Genomic DNA, 21,090 nt, shown 5'->3' on the forward strand with positions numbered 1-21,090 from the left:
AAAACTTTGGCTCATTGTGACTCATTTTGTCAGCACAGTCACATATGTAAAACTGCATTTTCTTCTTATAAGATTTACTGTAACATGTACACTACCATTTAAAAGATTAAGGGGTTGGGATTTAAAAAAAAAAAAAGTAAGTCTTTATCCTGATTTTATCCTCAAACACTTGAATGGTAGTATTTATCTATTCATTATGTATATTGCACATATTATTATGTTTCTTGGAACTTTATTGTACCTCTTCCCCAGACATTGTATGAAGATATTAAATCAAATCATCCTGAATACCTAAAAACATCAACACAATTTAATGCTTTAAAATCATCTTTCTTTAACACCAAAAACTGAATAATGACTTTCATTAATTTTTCTGCATCCAGCGGTTTAATTATGAGTTTTCCATGAAAGACATAATGTCTAAAAGCAGACAGGATGCTATTGTTAACTTGTCCACCCACTAAGTGGGTATAATTATGTGTGGTACTTGGCAGTCGCTAACACTCTTGATGTTTATGAGAACGAAGACAAAACATCTCCATTCATTCATTCATTCATTCATTCATTTAGTTTAGTTTTTTCTTGTTTTTTTTTAAGGTGGGAGAAGCAGGTGTGGAAATATAATACCTTACCAGCAATGCCAGACACACTCTGACTTTATACTGCCAGGCACTAGAAATTCAGCTTTCTTCATAATCAAGGTGTCTAGAGAATATAAAATATGTTCACATACTGAAGAGTGTTCAAAGCTGGGGTAAAAAAAAATGCTAATATGGTTAAATAACATTCTAATTGCTTGAATTCACTGAAAGTCCTAGCTTGTAAACGCCTCAGAGTTGCTACTATAAAAACGTTGTGGGATCATTGTTTTGAAATGTTTTTTCAACGTTTTCTTGTCATGATTATAACATTATTCAAAGGTTACAAAAACATTTCTTGCAACATTGCATTGATTAATTTGGTATTGACAAATATTAGTTTGAGAGTGATAGAAAGTTATTTGAACTGTTATTTGAATGTTTATTTATAATTTTCTAAGAACATTTAAAAAATCCAGTTTTCTTGTTGGGATTATAATATTATTTAAGAGTCACAAAAACGTTTCTTGCAACATTCTACTAACGTTAATTTTACCCAAAAATATAACATTATGTGAATGTTTATTTATAATTTTCTAAGAGCATTAAAATTTCAAGGTTTCTTTTCGTGATTATATAACGTTATTTATAGGTTACATAATCGTTTCTTAAAACATTCTCCTAACAGTTTTCATGCAAAATACTAATATTTTCAAACAAAATATAACGTTATTGTCACGGTGCGGTGTAGGAGAAATGCACAAATATGAAGATCATAACAGTAAACGGTCTTTAATAAACCACATAAGGGTAATCCACATCAGGTAGGCAGCATACACATACACCGGTAACGTTGACAAGACCGGACCAAGAAACACTGAACTGACTACAACTTATATGGGAGAGTAAATGAGGATAATTGACAAGACACACCTGAACATAATGACACAACTAAGGGGAGACAGAACTTGGTCTGCATCCTAATGTGCACACTATCCATCCTAAATTCTATGTGATATTAATACATTTCAATACTATTTAGGGCAGATAGAGTGGATAGTACGCACACTGGGATGCAGGGTAGGTCAAGGAACACGAGGGATGAAATGAAAACAAACACAAAAGTTCATGAATGTGAGAATTATTTGACAGCTAATATTTTAAGAATGTTAAAACGTTGTAATTAGAACAAAAAACTTTCTTAGAATGTTCATCAAATATAAATAAAATCATAAGGACGTTTCAAGAATGTTGATCTCAGAACGTTTTCCCCAACATTATGAGAACATATATCAAATATTAATAATGTTATAAGAATGTTCCATAAACATTACTTTAAGAAAGTTTTGTCCTACACTTTATAGAACTTAAAAAAACATTAGCTGTTAACTGGATATTTACTGTAAAGACATGAAAGTATTTGAATTGGAAATACTGATACTAAAATCGCCAAAGCTGTTGGTGAAGATATGTTCACAGAATGTATTTCAAATACAGAATAAAATCTAGTACTAATAGGATTATAAATTTAGTGAAAAACTAGTATTTTTCAGGCTGATTCATGTAGCTAAAGCACTAGAATATTTTCTAAACTAAGTATAGCAGTACTTCATATAACAAATAAAAACACAAGCCTGATCTAATACTATCTGATCGCTGACATGGCCAACACCTTGTCGAAGGAACATTGTTTGTCTAAAGGTAAGCAAACGTACTCTATCTAACACAACGCCTGCAATATCTCCACAGCTGGAGGTAGAAACTGGCTTTACCTTTGGGAGTCAATCTAATCTTGCTCCCCTTTTCCCCGTCTGTGTTGCTGGGGGAAGGGTGAGGAAAGCCAGTGGATCTGAAATTATGTTAGCTTTAGCTGCACTGGCATCTAGTCCAAAAAAATACTTTGTGTGATTGTAATATATAAGAACAGGGATTTATTGAAAAAAGGAGAAAGAAGCAGGTGCTGACAAACAGACAATGGCACATTCGCAGGAGATGAGGTCACCTTAATCAGAGTTTACCAAGATGTCAGAGCTTGCCCGCTACGATGTCTGATGCTGGGAAAATAATCTGATAATTACGAACCCAGACACGCATGAATGCCAAAGCAGTAACATGAGTGTAGCCGGCGGTATGTGCCAAACTAACAACAGTCGTGATTTTTAAATAAACCTTTTTCTTTGCAATTCATCCAGGAACTGTTTGTGTTGTATTATATGTAGATGTTTACATTTACACTCGCAAAAATGATCAGTTATTGCAATGCACACAAATCTTTTGATCGTTCTACTCGGTATGAAACTATAATAAATTTCCAGCCTCTTGTGAATGAATCATAAAAAAAGTTTGTAATGCAATAACCTGCTCCACATGCTCCAGCTTGCTTCTGCACATGGATTCATAAATATAACTAATAATTATATGTAAAGAATACTGATATTTATATATTAATGATATTGTACTTGTATGTGTGTGTGTGTGTGTCTATTGATTGGGTCATGAAAAGTCAATGATTAATGTCAGAATCGAAATACAATGGATTCATGATGTCAAGTGGAAAGGAAAGTCATTTTATTTATTCATCCATTCATTGTTCTTAATAAATACTAATTGTTATTGTTTATTTATTGTGATATGACAAATTCCATTTACACACATGCAATTTCAATAATATATAAATATCAATAACATTTAAATTTAATTATTTATATATTGTATTATATAAATATGTAATGTATAAAAATAATGTTTTAATATACCGTATAAATATTTACACAATATGATATGAAATTAAAAGGATAATTAGGATAATTAAAAAGAGTTAAAAATAAAGAAATGAATGAATAAATAAAAACAGACAAAAAAAACAACTTTCTTAAATAATATAAAAATAATCTAAAATTCAAAATCAAATAATGTATAATAAAAATTAATTAATAATAAAGTTGTTAAATTCATGTTATGTACTATAAATAAATAACATTCTCTTCCATGGCATCATGAATAATTAATATGCTGATTCTCCATTATAATATAATATAATATAATATAATATACAGAAATTATAAATAAAAAGTTAAAAATTTAAATACATATTAAATTATAAATTATTATATATAACAGAAATAAATGAAATATTCCAAAGTAATATAAAATTATGACTCAAATACTGAATATTAAAAACAGAATGTGAATAATAAATAAATACATACATACATATAATGGAAATTAATAAAATATTACTAAATGAATGAAGGAAATTATGTTCTCTTCCATGGCATCATAAATCTCTTGTATTTAATGTGTATTCTACGTTATAATATAAAATGATGACTCAAATATTGAATATTAAAAACAGAATTTAAATAAATATATAAATACATAAATAAATAAACATGACTTTCCATACCACGTGACATCATGAATCCCTTGTATGTCGATTCTGACATTTATCATTGACTTTTCATGACCCTATCAATTACCAATAGATAAAATTAAATCCTGCTTGCATTTTTGAAACTCACATTACAGAATTAAAATGCGGCGAATCACATACTGTCTTGCTAAATCTGAAGATAATTTGCATAAAAGACAAATTCGGGTCACATACATACACACACCCACCCTCTGGTATTGTTTGACCTTCACTAGAGGTTTGAGGTTGGGGGTGTAAAAGTATCTATTGCAGTCCTTCTTGAATCAGTAATGAGTCCTTCATTACCCAAGCCACAGTTCCCAAGGGACACGTGCGGCAGCAGACCCAACACACACCCGCTTGAGAGCAACAGCAAACCAAACTGCTGCAGAAAGCAAATACACACTAGCTTTTGTAATTCATCCGTGCACATTAACAGCATTAATTGATATATTAAGCTGGAGTGATCTTCTTCACTGAGCTCTTGAGTTGGCAGATTGAGTAATGAGCCTTAACTCCCACTAAACAACAGCCATTCAATAGCGAGGGGGTAGATGTCACTTAATTAATCAAAGGATAGCTGGAGAGATTGGAGGACGGTATGATGGCCAGCACAATCCCAGACCTTCATTTTGGCTTTGACTCTTTTATTGCCGCACGACTCGGCCTTTTAAGCAACGTACAGTACTCTTTTCATAAGGATGGTCCTACTGGAGAAGCCCGGGCTTGTGTTTTGCTCAAGGGTGTGATGGTGACATTTCATGGATCCTCGTGGCAAGGATCAAGCCTACAACCTTTCGGTCATAATTCTAAGATTTCAAACCTACACCTGTGATCTGGCATTGGCAAATTATTAATATGATCTATGCATTAGAATATTACACACACAATGCTATATTACTGTAAATGGATTAGAAATTCTAAATAAAGTCAATGCCTTGTGGGTGGCAACGGTTCTATTCCCAATCCTGTTCCTCCCTCTCCTCTCCTATCACTACTTGTCTCTGTTTCAAATGTCCTAATTAATGCACAATCCTAAAAATCTGAACAAAAAGAGAAATAATGACATATAGTTACTGTTTATATATTAAAAAATACTTCCAAAATATAAAAATATATATTAAACATATTAAATAATTAATATCATTATTACATATTAAATAAAAATATTGTGTATATTCATGTATACTGTATATGTAAACATTAATTTTTCATATAAAAATTCAAAAATAAGTAATGTGACACACAGACACAAACAAACGTATGTATTTATATATATATATATATATAATGGATATATATATATATATATATATATATATATATATATATATATATATATATATATATATATATATATATATATATAAAAATACATACGTTTGTTTGTGTCTGTGTGTCACATTACTTATTTTTTATATATATATGTTTTATACGTATATATTTTTATACGTATATATATATGATAGACAGACAGACAGACAGACAGATAGACAGACAGACAGACAGACAGACAGACAGACAGACAGACAGACAGACAGATAGATAGATAGATAGATAGATAGATAGATAGATAGATAGATAGATAGATAGATAGATAGATAGATAGATAGATAGATAGATAGATAGATAGACAGACAGATAGATCGATCTGTTGTTTCGGGCCTTTGTTTTCTATGCTTTGGCTATCAGGTAGTCCAAACTGTAAGCACACACACTGCAGATGTGGTGACTCAAACAGTAAACACTCACACAAACACACACACACACACACACACACACACACTGGTGTAACAAGATTTCATTTCATTTGGCTGGAGGTTACAGCCTCAGCAAGTGCTTATCAGACTCCGGTTCCATAAACAACTGAATAGAGTTACATTTTAAATACCACATCCCCCCTCACACACTGCAGAGTCAGAGGTCTACTGACGGACGAAAAAGGACAAAACTGGGACAAAAGACGAAGAAATCAACAAGAAAACAGCTAAACTTGAAGCCACTGCCCACTACCATAGGTGTGTCCTATAGCTTGACTCGCTGTACTCCATCTAAAACCATTTTAAACATAATTAGCAATTTTTATAAATATTATGTATTAAAATAAAATATAATAATAAAAAAATTAATTAGGCTTATGGGAAGTCGTGGCCTAATGGTTAGAGAGTCGGACTCGTAATCCAAAGGTTGCGGGTTCGAGTCTCGGGCCGGCAGGAATTGTAGGTGGGGGGAGTGAATGTACAGCGCTCTCTCCACCCTCAATACCACGACTGAGGTGCCCTTGAGCAAGGCACCAAACCCCCAACTGCTCCCCGGGCGCCGCAGCATAAATGGCTGCCCACTGCTCCGGGTGTGTGTTCACTGCTGTGTGTGTGTTCACTGCTGTGTGTGTGTTCACTGCTGTGTGTGTGCACTTTGGATGCGTTAAATGCAGAGCACGAATTCCGAGAATGGGTCACCATACTTGGCTGAATGTCACTTCGCTTATGTTAAAATACTATATATATATATATATATATATATATATATATATATATATGAATAATGATATATACATTTAAAATGTATGCATAAAGAATAAAAGTCTGAAATCTAAATTGTATATATGTTATAATCAAAAATCTTTATTATTAAAATTATTAATAACACAAATAATAAAATAGTAGAATTCATGTCAGACACTACAAAAAAAATCCGCCACTTATAAAAAACATGCAATTAAAATATAATAGTGAAATTATATATTATATATAATACATTATATATGAATGACAATTTCTAGATTTTAAAAAAAGTATTATGCATAATGGATAAAATACACAATTGATATTAAATCTAATTATAAATCTAATTTTAAAATTATACATCAATTATTATAATAAATAATCAATAATAGAAAATACAATTTCAAAATATATAATGCTTTAAATGGTTTTAGATCTCTCTCCGTCTCTCTCTCTTTTACAATTATTATGCATGCGGCCTTAATGATCTCATATACAGTAAATTAAAGTCCACATTAAATATTTGTTTAAAACTACATTTCTGACATCACATGACCACTAAACAGGTCAATAAAAATTTTGAAAACATTTATGTGACCAGTTACAAAAATTTTTACCATTTTCTTTTGCATATTCATATCCTTCTTCATCTTAAAAAAATAAAAATTAATTATTATTATACATTTTTAAGTTATTTTACATTATGCATCAGTGCATGCTTCTGACATAAGGTCATGAGGTTTGAGTCTGGCCTGCAACATTCTCCTGAGCCCCAAATATAAACAAAACTAAAGTTTGCCTCAAATTTTCAACAACATGGATTCAAATTAAAAGCACACCTCGACTCCAAATAAAATACTTTGGAGCATAACGAGGGACATGTTTCAAGAAAACAGGCCTTGAGTTTAAACACGACAGTTTCCATCCTCACCAAACTCTATTAGCATTATTGGGGGAAGTCGTGGCCTAATGGTTAGAGAGTCGGACTCGTAATCGAAAGGTTGCAGGTTCGAGTCTCGGGCCGGCAGGAATTGTAGGTGGGGGGAGGGAATGTCCAGCGCTCTCTCCACCCTCAATACCACGACTGAGGTGCCCTGTGTTCACGGTGTGTGTGTGTGCATTTGTTCACTACTCACTGCTGTGTGTGTGCACTTGGATGGGTTAAACGCAGAGCACCAATTTCGAGTATGGGTCACCATACTTGACAATACGTCACGACTTTACTTTTTTTTTTTACTTTACTTTGACGCAGACAGCGACTGCAAACGTCTCAGATCTGAATCTCTGGGGTTCTGCAGGAAACGATCAATGAGGAATTTTATGGATCTCACAAGATCATTCCCATGCCACGTTCGGAAACATAGCCCAAAACAGACCTCGGCTTTGGTCTTCATCCATCCGAGACTGAGGTGAAACTGCAGCAATGCTTTGTGTGTCGCAGTCACGGTCAATTACGTCGAGGTCCGCTTGATGAAAACAAACAATGCGAACTGCACGTCTTGTGTCGGTGTGCTTATCTCAGCATCATTGGACAGAGACATGGAGCATGAAGAGAAAGATGACAGAGAGCTATGATACCTAGCGCTCTGGTCTCCGTTAATGAACCGTTTCCTGCCAAATGAATAATTGATTGATTGTGACCAGCTCTGTGGTCGCTGTAGGGGAAACTATACCTCCGTGACCCCGGATGAGACGCGCTGTCATTCAGCAATCCAGTTTTTCATCAACTCAAGGGATTTGAGAGATTTATAACGGCAGAGGCAGCAATTCATTTTGGTGGGCATTTGGCATTGGGAAAAGAAAAACAGATTCAAAATTGTAAAGAGGTAACCATAACTTTTGTCAATTTGTTATCATCTGTAATTCATCCTCAGCAGCTCTTGTCAGCACGGGTGATGGGGGAAAGACAATTGATGTACGAAGGATGAAATGGAAAGACGCTCAAGGGAATTGGTGTTGGATCAGAATCATTCTTTGTTTGGTGTTTGTTCAACTCTTCAAATACACTTATTTCGCAAGGGCTGATTTTTATTTACAAAAAATGTGGATTTACTTAAATTAGACTTTATGGTTTTACAATGTTAAACTATGAAAAAACAATCAGAAAAATATACTGTATTGCACTTTTAAACTATATGGTAAAGCAAGATAGAGTTTCCCAAATTGGGGTTTGCAAATTCCTGAGGTTCGTGAGGAGTTTTGGAGTTTATGAAATGCTAATAATTAATTAAATTATAATAAAAAAAACAACAACAATCATATAAAATATATAAATAAATTTTAAAATAAAAAACTTTCAAAATAAAACATTTACTAAAATTTTAAAATTTTTAAAACATAAAATAAATAAAAACTGAAAAGTGGATCCTGTTGCAAAATACAAAATACCAAAAAAAATGTATGTAAAAGCCTTTATTCTAAGACAAGGCTACAGATTAAAAAGTCACCAATGCAAAATTAAAGAACTTCATAAAAATTGAATAACACAAATGTAAAATACATATGTTGTTTCTATTTTAAAAGTATGCATTTTAATTTTACATTTTTATAATTGAATTCTTAGTGTTTTTTTTTGGTTGTTTCTATTTTAAATACAACATTTATTTAAAAAAATAAATGATTTAAAATGCATATTAAAAACAAACAAAAAAACACTAAACGCTAAATTATATGAAAAAGTCAAATTAAAATAAAAAACAAAAAATGCACAATACAAATATCATAAAAACGGTAAATTAAAGTAAATGTATCAATTGAATAAAATCAACCAAAATACAACACCCACTAAAAATGTGAAAAAAAAAAAACTAACTAAGATGAATGATATATTTATTGCAGATCAATTTTATTTGGGTGCCATTTCCAATTAAGCTGTACTTTTTTCAAATAATGCTAATAAAAGTGTGAAAATGTTTATTTATTTGTGTATATTTCATTAAACATGGTTAGAGTTAATGGTTAGAGAGTCGGACTCGTAATCGAAAGGTTGCAGGTTCGAGTCCCCGGCCGGCAGGGATTGTAGTTGGGGGAGTGAATGTACAGCGCTCTCTCCACCCTCAATACCACGACTGAGGTGCCCTTGAGCAAGGCACCGAACCCCCAACTGCTCCCCGGGCGCTGCAGCATGGCTGCCCACTGCTCCGGGTGTGTGTTCACGGTGTGTGTGTGTGTGTGTGTGTGTGCATTTGTTCACTACTCACTGCTGTGTGTGTGCACGTTGGATGGGTTAAACGCAGAGCACCAATTTCGAGTATGGGTCACCATACTTGACAATACGTCACAACTTTTTTTTTTTTTTTTTTTTATATATGCCACCACACACACACACATTTAATCAATGGCTGGTAATGATTTTACAGAATAATGTCACAAAAATACAGCCTCAGCCAACTGAATCAGCACAAAGCTAGAAATTTTAAAGCAGCGATACTATTTGGAAATGTATCCGAGAGCAATGGACAAAGATGCATGACCTTATAGAAGCAGTGGTGAGGCAACAGACTAAAAGAACAGGGGGCGCTCCTTGAAAAATGGTGCAATAATTCTCTACACACAATTCTTTTAATCTATTATAAGGTGAAATCCATTATTTAGTCCAGTCCCTGAGTGCATCCAGCATGCTAGTGGAGCAGAGCACAGATCTACGAAGAATACCAAAGTAGATCTATCTTAAGCTTTCTTACTTGTTATAAAGCATGCTTTCAATGATAAAATGTAATATAAAATGATACAAATAATATAGTATACTATAGAAAACAACCTCTATGTTTTACTTTGTGAGGAAGTAACACTGGTAGTTCTTACCACACTGGTAAATTGTTTGTTTGTTTGTTTGTTTGTTTGTTAACATACATCTCATTCAGTTTTGTTTTTGATTTATGCTTAAAAGAGGTTTTTGTTTTTTTTTCTTTTCATACACCTCATTCCGTTTAGCTTTGATTTATGTTTACCATACTGGGAAATTGTTATTGTTTGTTTATTTTTAAGATGAACCACATTAAATTTTGCTTTAAAATAATTAAAAACAAGAAAAAATGGGGGCATTTACACATTGGGGAATTGTTATTTACCATGAATCTTATGCAAATTAGTTTTGACTGATGCCTAAAACAAGAAAAAAAACAACTTAATATTTCATACCACACTGGGAAATTGTTTTTGTTTGATTGATTGTTTGCTTGTTATTAACACATACATCATTCAATTTCCCTTTGATTTATGCTTAAAACCAGAAAAAAACCTTTATATTCTTACCTTATTATTATTTTTTTTTACCATAAACCTCATTTAAATTTTGCTTTGATTTACACTTAAAACAAATGACATTCGCAAATTAATTAATACTATCCTTTGAGAATCATTATTATTAAAGTTACTGCAAGTTACATTTACTGATTCAAATAAGGAATTGGATATGTGGGCACACAAGAGCTGGAGCAGACCATCTGAAAGCTCCGAATGGCCGTGTTGTGATCAGCAGAGTAAATAACGAGAAGCGACTGACCTCCTAAAACAAACACGAGACAGTAAATGGCAGTGGGTTTCTAAGCAACATGGGACTGACGTCTCTCCTGGGAGCTCTGGATCAAGTAAACACAGGGAGACAGTTGTCTTTGAGCCGCGATGCAGGGGACGAATGAACTCACCTGTCTCATCTTCACTGCGGCCAGATCCTTGACAGCCGTCTTCATCATCGCACTCGCTGCTGCCTTCTGCTGCGTCGCCGCTGCTGATCTCGACGTCCTCACGACCATCTGTTCTCAAACTCATCTCTCCCCACATCTCCTGTACAGCAGACACAGATTCTTATGAGATTCCATAACAACAAGTTTAATTATAGATAGCCTGAATAAGAATACAATTAAATTAATACATTTAATAATTAATATATTATTTTAAAAAACTATAAAAAATTATAATATTGTAAATATAAATATTTATAGTACATTTAATAAAACTATATCTGTCCATCCCTTTCTTTCTTTCTTTCTTTCTTTCTTTCTTTCTTTCTTTCTTTCTTTCTTTCTTTCTTTCTTTCTTTCATTTATCATCCATCTGTCCGACTTTCTCTCTTTCTTTCTTTCTTTCTTTCTTTCTTTCTTTCTTTCTTTCTTTCTTTCTTTCTTTCTTTTTTCTTTCTATCAACTATTGTCCATTCATCCGTCTTTCTTTCTTTCTTTCTTTCTTTCTTTCTTTCTTTCTTTCTTTCTTTCTTTCTTTCTTTCTTTCTTTCTTTCTATCATCCATCCATCCATCCATCCATCCATCTATGTCTGTCTTTCTCTTTCTTTCATATTTTCTTTCTTTCTTACTTTCTTTCATCTATCCATCCATGCATCCATCCGTCTTTCTTTCTTTCTTTCTTTCTTTCTTTCTTTCTTTCTTTCTTTCTTTCTTTCTTTCTTTCTTTCTTTCAACTATCTATCCATTTATCCGTCTGTCCGTCCTACTTTCTCTCTTTCTTTCCATCCATCCATCCGTCCTTTCTTTCATCTATGTCTCTTTCTCTTTCTTTCATATTTTCTTTCTTTCTTACTTTCTTTCATCTATCCATCCATGCTTCCATCCATCTTTCTTTCTTTCTTTCTTTCTTTCTTTCTTTCTTTCTTTCTTTCTTTCTTTCTTTCTTTCTTTCTTTCTTTCAACTATCTATCCATTTATCCGTCTGTCCGTCCTACTTTCTCTCTTTCTTTCCATCCATCCATCCATCCATCCGTCCATCCGTCCGTCTGTCCATCCTTCATTCTTTCTTTCTATGATATATCTATCTATCCATCGTCCATCTTTCTTTCTTTGCATCCATCCATCCATCCATCCATCCATCCATCCATCCATCCATCCATCCATCCATCCATCCATCCATCCATCCATCCATCCATCCATCTGTCTGTCAATAGATAGTCCTTCTTTCTCTTTCTTTCTTTCTTTCTTTCTTTCTTTCTTTCTTTCTTTCTTTCTTTCTTTCTTTCTTTCTTTCTTTCTTTGTCTTTCTTTCTATCTGTCCATCCATCTATATATCTGTCTATCTGTCCGTCCGTCCGTCCGTCCGTCCGTCTATCTATCTATCTATCTATCTATCTGTCTGTATCTATCTGTCTGTCTTATAATAGTCGCTAACTGCTAGTTTTATGTAATGCTTATAATTACAATAATCAGAAGTTATTATAAAGCATTAAAGGATTAGTTCACTTTTAAAAAAAACTTTTGCTGATAATTTACTCACCCCCATGTCATCCAAGATGTCCATGTCTTTCTTTCTTCAGTCGAAAAGAAATTAAGGTTTTTGATGAAAACATTTCTCCATATAATGGACTTCATTGGGACCCAAAAGGTTCAAGGTCCAAATGACAGTTTCAGTGCAGCTTCAAAGGGCTTTAAATGGTGATGCGCGTTCGTGACATCACGTAATACGCAATTACATGGAAAAGGCCACGGTTGACTTAGGCGGAAGTACCGAGTCAGTGTTTACAAATGTGCGGAAGGAGGACCATATACACATATTCAAATGTCTTTGTGTCAGTTTATCGTTTAAAATGCCCATTTTGTGTGCGTATCCTGGGTGTTGACTTAGGTACTTCCGCCTAAGTCAACCGTGACCTTTTCCACGTAATTGCGTATTACGTGACGTCACGAACGTGCATCACAGAACAGAGCAAGGCGAGCATTTGTGCTTATAAAACTTAAACTTTTTTATTTATTTTTGAAATGACCGATCGTTTCGCTAGATAACACCCTTATTCATCGTCTGGTATCGTTTAAAGCCCTTTGAAGCTGCACTGAAACTGTCATTTGGACCTTGAACCGTTTGGGTCCCAATGAAGTCCATTATATGGAGAAATGTTTTCATCAAAAACCTTAATTTCTTTTCGACTGAAGAAAGAAAGACATGGACATCTTGGATGACATGGGGGTGAGTAAATTATCAGCAAAAGTTTTTTTAAAAGTGAACTAATCCTTTAACACTACACTATTCTATATCGGTTTTTTTTTATCTATGATACAATTTACAGTTGCTGCAGCAAAACAACTACAACTTGTTCTCAAATTCACAAGCTGTAATGGTGGAATTTTACTGAAACGACTCCCTCTGAAGCGAGTAAGTGAGTGGAGATCTCCCATCACGTCCAAATAGCCCCATGTGTTCCAATAAAGGCTTCCAGGCAAGAAGTCAAGGCAGCAGCATTCCAGCGCTCTAAACATGGGTCCACTCAAGTGCAAATTCCATTTTCACAGCGAGAGAATATTAAACAAGTGCAGTTGAGGGCCATTTCGGAACGGTTTAGAAAAACAGCTCAGGGAATCGCAGAAGTGCATATTTCATAACATCTTAAGTGAGTTCATTTCTGGCTCCCCTATTGTTTCTGATTTCATATTCTGTCTCACTCTCTTTCTTTCTTTTCTCTTTTTAAACACAGAGAAGTGCAAAACAACTTCATGGAAGTTGTGGCACACTCACAGCCAATCAGAACATAACTAATGATTAATATTTCGTGGAGCAAGCTTTTGGACCAATGAGATTTCACTGTGGGTGTGGCAACCAAATGTGATGAGACAAAAACAGAAACTAAATGACAAAAAAAAAATTCTTGCTGATACGCAAACTATTTTAATTGTATTGATGATAATTATCTACTACTTTGTATTGAGAAATTAAAAACTACAACACTAGAAATTTAAATAAATCATAACATGCACTGTAACAATGTACAACAAAAAAATAAGTCAAGGTACTAAATTTATGTAATTATTTAATTTGATTTAAAACGCCTTTAACATTTCTCACATTATCACACTTTATTCGCTATAGTTTAGAAAATAGTAATAAAATAGTACAAGAAATGAGAGTTAAACTGTGTCAGAACAAATTAATCTTGATAATGTCAGAGAACTTTGATAGAAAGGTATGAAAATAATTAGTTTGAGTAGCTGTCAGCTGTTAAATTTAAGTACATAATTAGGTAATAGCACTTTAGGTCAATCAATTACCAAGCAATGCTTAATTTTGTTCAGTCTGTGGTGTAAAAAGGTTGCATTAGCAATAAAAGAAAACACTTAAACAAAACATTTTCAAAACATTTTTTAAACAAAGTTTACTTTATTTTGTTTTATATATATGATAATGATGTATTGTGCAAAAAAACAAAACAAAACAAAACAAAACAAAAACAAAAACAGATATAGGCCTACATGTAAGAAAAAGCTGAACAATGAAGAATATTGCTAGATTTCATTGAAGCACTCTTTGAATTAAATTCCTTTATATTCTGTTTCTCCCTGACGAAGGAAAGCAGCGCAATTAAATTGCACAGTGACTTTGTGGAAAACGTCCCCCAGGGGACTGTTAATTAACTGCCGTATAATGAATTATGCCAAGCGTCAGACGAACACCATGGCAACAACAGACAGAACAGAGTGTCCTTTTCCAGCGCGCCCACCCCCTTCTATTTAGATAAAATAGCGACATACTTATTAGTGCTTTCTTTTTTCCCCTGCCTGGTTCATTATTCAATTTAGCTGCACATTCAATTTTTAATTGTTTTGTTTGTGATAAGAGAAGAAATAATTAAAGAAAGACCTCTCCAAGAAAGTCCTCCACACTGAGTCGTGAGCCAATATTGTCGGCGTTAAACTGACATGGTTCTATTAAAATACCTCAGGAATTTTCAGTGACGTCTCTGTCTTCATTTCACTTTAATTTTCCTACATAAAGAAGTTAAAATGGACAAAAAATGCATTTGAAACCTATTTTACGGAGTTTATTCCTCTGGTATTGATTGGATTGTGAAAAGTGGGCGTTCCTTCTATTTTCTCCACCCCCTTTCCTAAGCCCCACCCCTAAAAGCCCTCTCAGCAAATTATTGACAGGCACAAAGTGTTTCTGGCTAAACCAAACCTGTTTTAGGATTCTAGAAAATTAAACAGAATAAAAAGTGACATTTCCCAAAGTTGATCTCATGATTTCTTATAAAATTTAATTTCTCTACACTCCAGACAACATCCACTTCTTGTGCAATCAACTGCAGTGCAGAATAGGGCACATACTAAAATCTTTAAGCGATAGATCAAACGTGGCATCTGAAACAGCATGTACCTTAATATTCAGAGCTCTCCACGGTCTGTCTTCATTACATCTCCAAAAAGATAGCTTTTCTGCAGCAGGATTTTCAGAGTCATTTTGGAAACAAATTCCCTTATATCCGTGGCAGTTTTAAAACCCCATTCATGCAAACAGATCGATAGGACGTGTTGGGGGTCTTTGTTGCCAAACCGCGTCTCCTTGACAACAGGCACATCAATTGGACTGAGATACACCTCTAATGGTCAAAGGAAAGCGATACCAAGGCACGTTTGGCAGGGGGCAGAAAAAGAGACCAATAATTTATACACATACATGACACATCCAAACAATATTACAAAGAAATCACAGCTGCTGCCTCTTAAAATGAAAATGAAAATCATACTATCATTCAGTGTTATTTTAGTATTATTTACATACAATAGTATAGTATTTATCTATTTTTTAAATAAAGCTTTTATTTTTATATTTTCCATTTCGGTCACACTTTATTTTAAGGTTCAATTCTTGCTATTAACAAACCATTAACTACAACTTTTGCCTCAATGAACTTCTAATTTTCTGCTTATTAATAGTTAATTAATAAACAGCCAATGTCTTAATAATATGCACGCTAATAAGTAACTAGTTAATAGTGAGAATTGGTCGCTATACTAAAGTGTTACCTCGGTTTAATTTAAATTTTTTTTATTTTAGTAATTCTGATATGTGCGTTAGTCATTTTTATTAAATTTTGTTTAGTTTTTTCTTATTTAGCTTTATTTTATATTTCAATTTTAGTAATTTTTTTGAAAAAAGTACATTTAGGATTTTCATTTTTTTCTGTAATATTTATTTGTTCTACATTTTAGCTTTACTTTAATTAAACAATTTTTATTGTGTTTAGTTTTATTTAAAATCAATGCTATTATTTACTCACCCTTATGTCGTTTCTAATCTACGTATATCAGGGGTGCAAACTCGTCAGCGGTGAAAAAGGTGACAAACTAAACTAAACTTTTTAGATATTTGGACTAGAAACAAGACAAAAACTCTAGGAAAGCATTTTTTTGCAGTGCACCATTCAAGGATAAACACCTTTATATGACTAAAAGAAGTTTGAGCGACAACTACAGTCTACAATCAAAAAGGATTGTTGTTAAGATGTTACATGAACTTAGTCAGGGCAAATAAACCACTGTAAATCTTCATTTCAGCACTCAAATTTTTGAAGCAGCTGACTAAACGCGAGGTGTTTCTCCGTCTTGAAACAGGCTGTTACAGGCTGACACCTAGCGCTGCCTCCACTTGAGCAGAGTGATGCTAATATTACTGTTCATTAAACTATGCTTTAATTGAACAGTTCTCAAATCGACTTCTAATGTAGCGATTATTTAACTTACAATCTTCATATGGATCGCAACAGCAGCCTCATGCAAAACAAAACAAAAACAGCAGCCTCACGCAAAAAAAAACAAAACAGCCTCACGCGGTAATCACCATTTAAACTGGAACACCATAATTTACAGCAGATACAAATGCATTCCATCCTGCTCTACAGCAAACGTAATTTAGCTAGCTACAAACAGGCTAATCTAACCACCACAATTACTTAATAAAATAAATTGCCTATCGTTAGCTTGTTCCTTCACGTTTTACGCAGCCTCTGGAAATATGGACAGTTGTCTGCAACGTCTAAAAGTTAGGCTTCAGGAGTGAGATTGGTTGCATGAGGGAAAGAACATTAAGGTAAGCCAATCAGAGGCAGAGTAGGGCAGGTCCATTCCTTTGCCAACAGGGGAAAGAAATGCTACAGGTGACGTGACACAGGTGACTCGCAGATACAACGACGACGACCCTGAACCCCCCCCCCCATTTTTATTATTTTTTTTCCAGATCTACACGATTCACGTGAATGAACTATTACAAGGTGAAAACGGCGAATTTCGCCCAAAGGTGACAAGTTTGCACCCCTGGTATATGCCATTTAACACACAAAAGTTAACATATGTGAATAAAGGCTTTTTACTTTTCCACAATATTTTCGAGTGCCTTGGATTGATGAGGCTTTTTTATAGCATTTTTGAGTATGTTAGGCAAGAGTCAGATCAAACATACGAATCGCTCATTTACATATCAAACTAACTATTGTACATAAATAAAAAAAAATAAAAAACCCAAACGTATAAACAAAAGTATAAATATTTACTCACTCTTGCATTGTTCAAAATTTGTATGCTGTTTATTTTTAATTGGATTTTTAATATTTTAATATTTTAAATTAAAATTCTTAAGGTTTTATGGAATTCTTTTCTGAAATTTAAGTTTTATTTACAGATGCTAACATTTCGCATTTCTTCTAAGATCATAACAAACGGCACCTTTTACAGTACGTGTCGTTTAACGTTCGACGACATTGACGCCAAAACGCCATTGATTTCAATGTTGGTTTCGTAAGCAAATGCAACAAGCTAGGTCAAAATAAGCACAATGGAGAAGAGCTACAGTGAAAGGGAAAATTTAAGTGAATTTCCTTGCAAAATGTCTCATGTGATTTCAGAAGGTTTAAAATATAGCATACAAGACATGTCGACTACTATTATAGTGCTTTCGTAGCGGTTATTAGGCTATTTTGGCACTTGACATATTGAAAAAGATTCTTCGAAAATCTACATGTGAACTATCCTGGGGTGCGTTTCTCAAAAGCAACTATGTTTGCAAGTTCCGTCGTTACCAAAGTTCAATGGAACTTACCACCATAGTTAGCTAACGATGCTTTTGGGAAACGCACCCCAGAACAATTACTGAACAACATGGACTTGGATGTCTTCAGATTGAATTGAAATATGATGCACACATCCACTTGCATGTGTTATATGTGTTAGTGTTGGTGTGTTGATGTATGTTTACATTAGACAGCAGGTTATGAAAGCATTCATACTCATTAGCATCCCTCCCTGACACTTTTCCGCTTATAAAGCTGCGTAAGTCAAGCCTGGGGTTTTCTTCATTTGCCATTTTCGCGGGGAGGCCACATAAATTACTTAGCTTTATGCAAAAGAGTATTACATCATTCTGTCCGCTCAAAGCAAAAGGATGCACAGAAGATTCAGAGAAAAAAATAATGACGACCTTTGATGTAAACTCAACCATGAGACGCATAAATCTTCCCTGTAGCGCAAGATGACTCACTCTTGGGACATGGCATTGCAATATTAATTTCTCAATAAGGCTTAATCAGAGTCGGACTGGGACTAAGGCTTTGGTTTTTACTTGAAAAGCGCTGGAGGTCATCAGATTGAAGACCTGTCACACTTTCTGTACTATTCAGTGTGTAACACATGTCCTAGCTTTGCAAGATACTTTATATGGGCCACATATAAAAGACTGCTGAAAAGGACCCGTAATTGGTAACAACATGACGTACAGTACACTGCAAAAATCCTTTTCTTAATGAGTATGTTTGTATAATCTTCCAGATAAAATATGTAGAGATCCTTAAAACAAGATTAATTTACTTGAGAGGCAATGCTGTATAAACTATTAGGATTTGTTTTCTTAAAATTAATCTTTAATACAAGTGTGTTTTGTCTTACTTCACTGGCAGATTCTTTTTCTTTTTTTAGAAAGAAAAAATACACAATTGAAGACACAATCTATGAAGTCTTTCAATCTTATGCAGTGTTTCTTTTAAAATAAATGTATCTCAAGATTTTGAGATGTTTTTACTTGAAAAAATGGCTTAAAACAAACAAAGACAAAAGAAAAAAATGGCTTAAAAATAAAAACTTAAGTAATTGTTTGCAGTGTACTTAAGGGGGTGATATAGTTCAAAAGTCTTTGCATGAAACTGGATTCAGGGAAGTTGCTAAAAACATTAGCATTTTAGCTAACTGACTTAGCAAGATTCTCCAGCATGACAACAATTAGCCTAAAAAACGAAACAGAAAACAGTTTATGCTTATACCCGCTATAGGTATTACTGTATGTGGAAATTGCATTATGAACAAACACAACTAGTGCACAATCAAGCTTAAAAGCGTCTGCATTCACATACTGAATTCAAAACAGCATGCTAGTATAATAAATTTACTGCCATATAGGCCTTATGTAGCTCCGCCCATTTTCAGCACAGCACTCTTTGTCTTCGGACTTCTGTTTGCGTTTCCACAGTGTGAAAGTAAGGTCGTACGAAGTTCTGAATGAACCGCTCGTTTCAAAAAATCTTACCGGTCTACTGACATTTGTTATAAAATTCACTTCAAACATTACAATGCTCATGATAACTTTTGTTAACTCTACAACAAATAAATCCACTTCACCAGCTCATTACTCTTCAACAGCAGCTATAGAAATATATAGAGCTAGCACAAAAAACGGACATTCAAAGACAAAATTCTAAAGATGGCTGCGAACTTGTTTCTCTGATGCATACGGATGCATTTTCCAACCCATCCCCGCTTGCAAGAGTATCAAGGCTATTAGTTGTACACCAATGCAGGTTTTTACGCAGAATAGGTTAATTAAATACCAGTCAGCCACTAAAAACTCCCACAAGTCATTGTGAGAGCAAAAAACCTCACAAGACCTCACCAAGGTCTTGAAGACCTAAGGGAATAATTATATAATTTCACAAGCAGTTCAAAGTGACCTTCTCCTCAACCCCTGACACAAATCTACTGTACTTTCCCAGCTTTCTTGCCTGCCAGTGACGTAAGTCCTCACAGCAAAGCAATGCGGCCAGGGGTGGGTTGGGTTTGGACATAATATGGAACCAAAACATCTGGTTTTAATGGAGCAATGAAAGACGTTACAAAATGGCTTCCAGAGGGCCAACTGAGCTGCCCTCTGTACCCTCCCAAACGCAGCTGCAGTAGCAACAGACTTTGTCATCATGCCAAGAAGGTCTTCAACACTCCCGCTGAGGATGTTTGGTCTGATCTTGCTGCAGACTGATCACAGAGCAATCCCTGGACTAATGACACCGTCTCACCACTCTTGACATGTGCGCTGGCGTTGAGTTGAACTATTTTTGTTTGGTGGGCAAGCTGAAACTAGGGCTTCTGGCGGTTCTTAATGTCTTCTTTTTGGCTCACAAAGCAAACATTTAGGGAAAGTTTTATAAAAAGAAACGCACATGAGCCATAGCTGTATGTTTTACTGTTTGTCAGGTTGGTCAATATGACTCTGGTAAGATCTTGGTTAAAAGATGAAACAGACCATTAATGGTCTTTGACTTCAGGATATATATACGGTACACCTTAGTAAACAAGTCAGAACTGACAGCACTGACTTATCAATTGTGTTTTAACATCCTCACTGACAAGCAAATTACCACAAAAACCCAAACAACCCTTCATTGGTTCCTCGGTAGATGGTCGTTCTAGAAGCGTTGTAATAAGTTGCACTGCAGAACTGTCACCAAAAATCTTATTCTCATTCATCATTCATTGTAAAGCTTGTCACTAAAGATGGGGGTACATCAGGGGCGTTTCCATGGAGGAGGCGAGGGAGGCAGTGTCTCCTCAAAATATTGGATGA

General features: G+C 34.3%; 1 protein-coding gene across 1 annotated transcript in view; it reads right to left on the reverse strand.

Annotated features, from left to right (window-relative positions):
* The window catches only part of LOC306874867 (glypican-5-like), a gene marked incomplete at its 5' end in the record, with an annotated part of 58,509 nt that overhangs the window by 9,224 nt on the left and 28,195 nt on the right, over window positions 1-21,090 (reverse strand). The window contains one exon of the mRNA XM_079425158.1: window positions 11,141-11,279. Coding sequence (XP_079281284.1) covers window positions 11,141-11,279 — 139 coding nt within the window. The remainder of the gene's footprint in view (window positions 1-11,140; window positions 11,280-21,090) is intronic.

The sequence above is a fragment of the Barbus barbus genome, assembly GCF_936440315.1.
Source record: "Barbus barbus genome assembly, chromosome: 9".
NCBI lineage: Eukaryota > Metazoa > Chordata > Actinopteri > Cypriniformes > Cyprinidae > Barbus > Barbus barbus.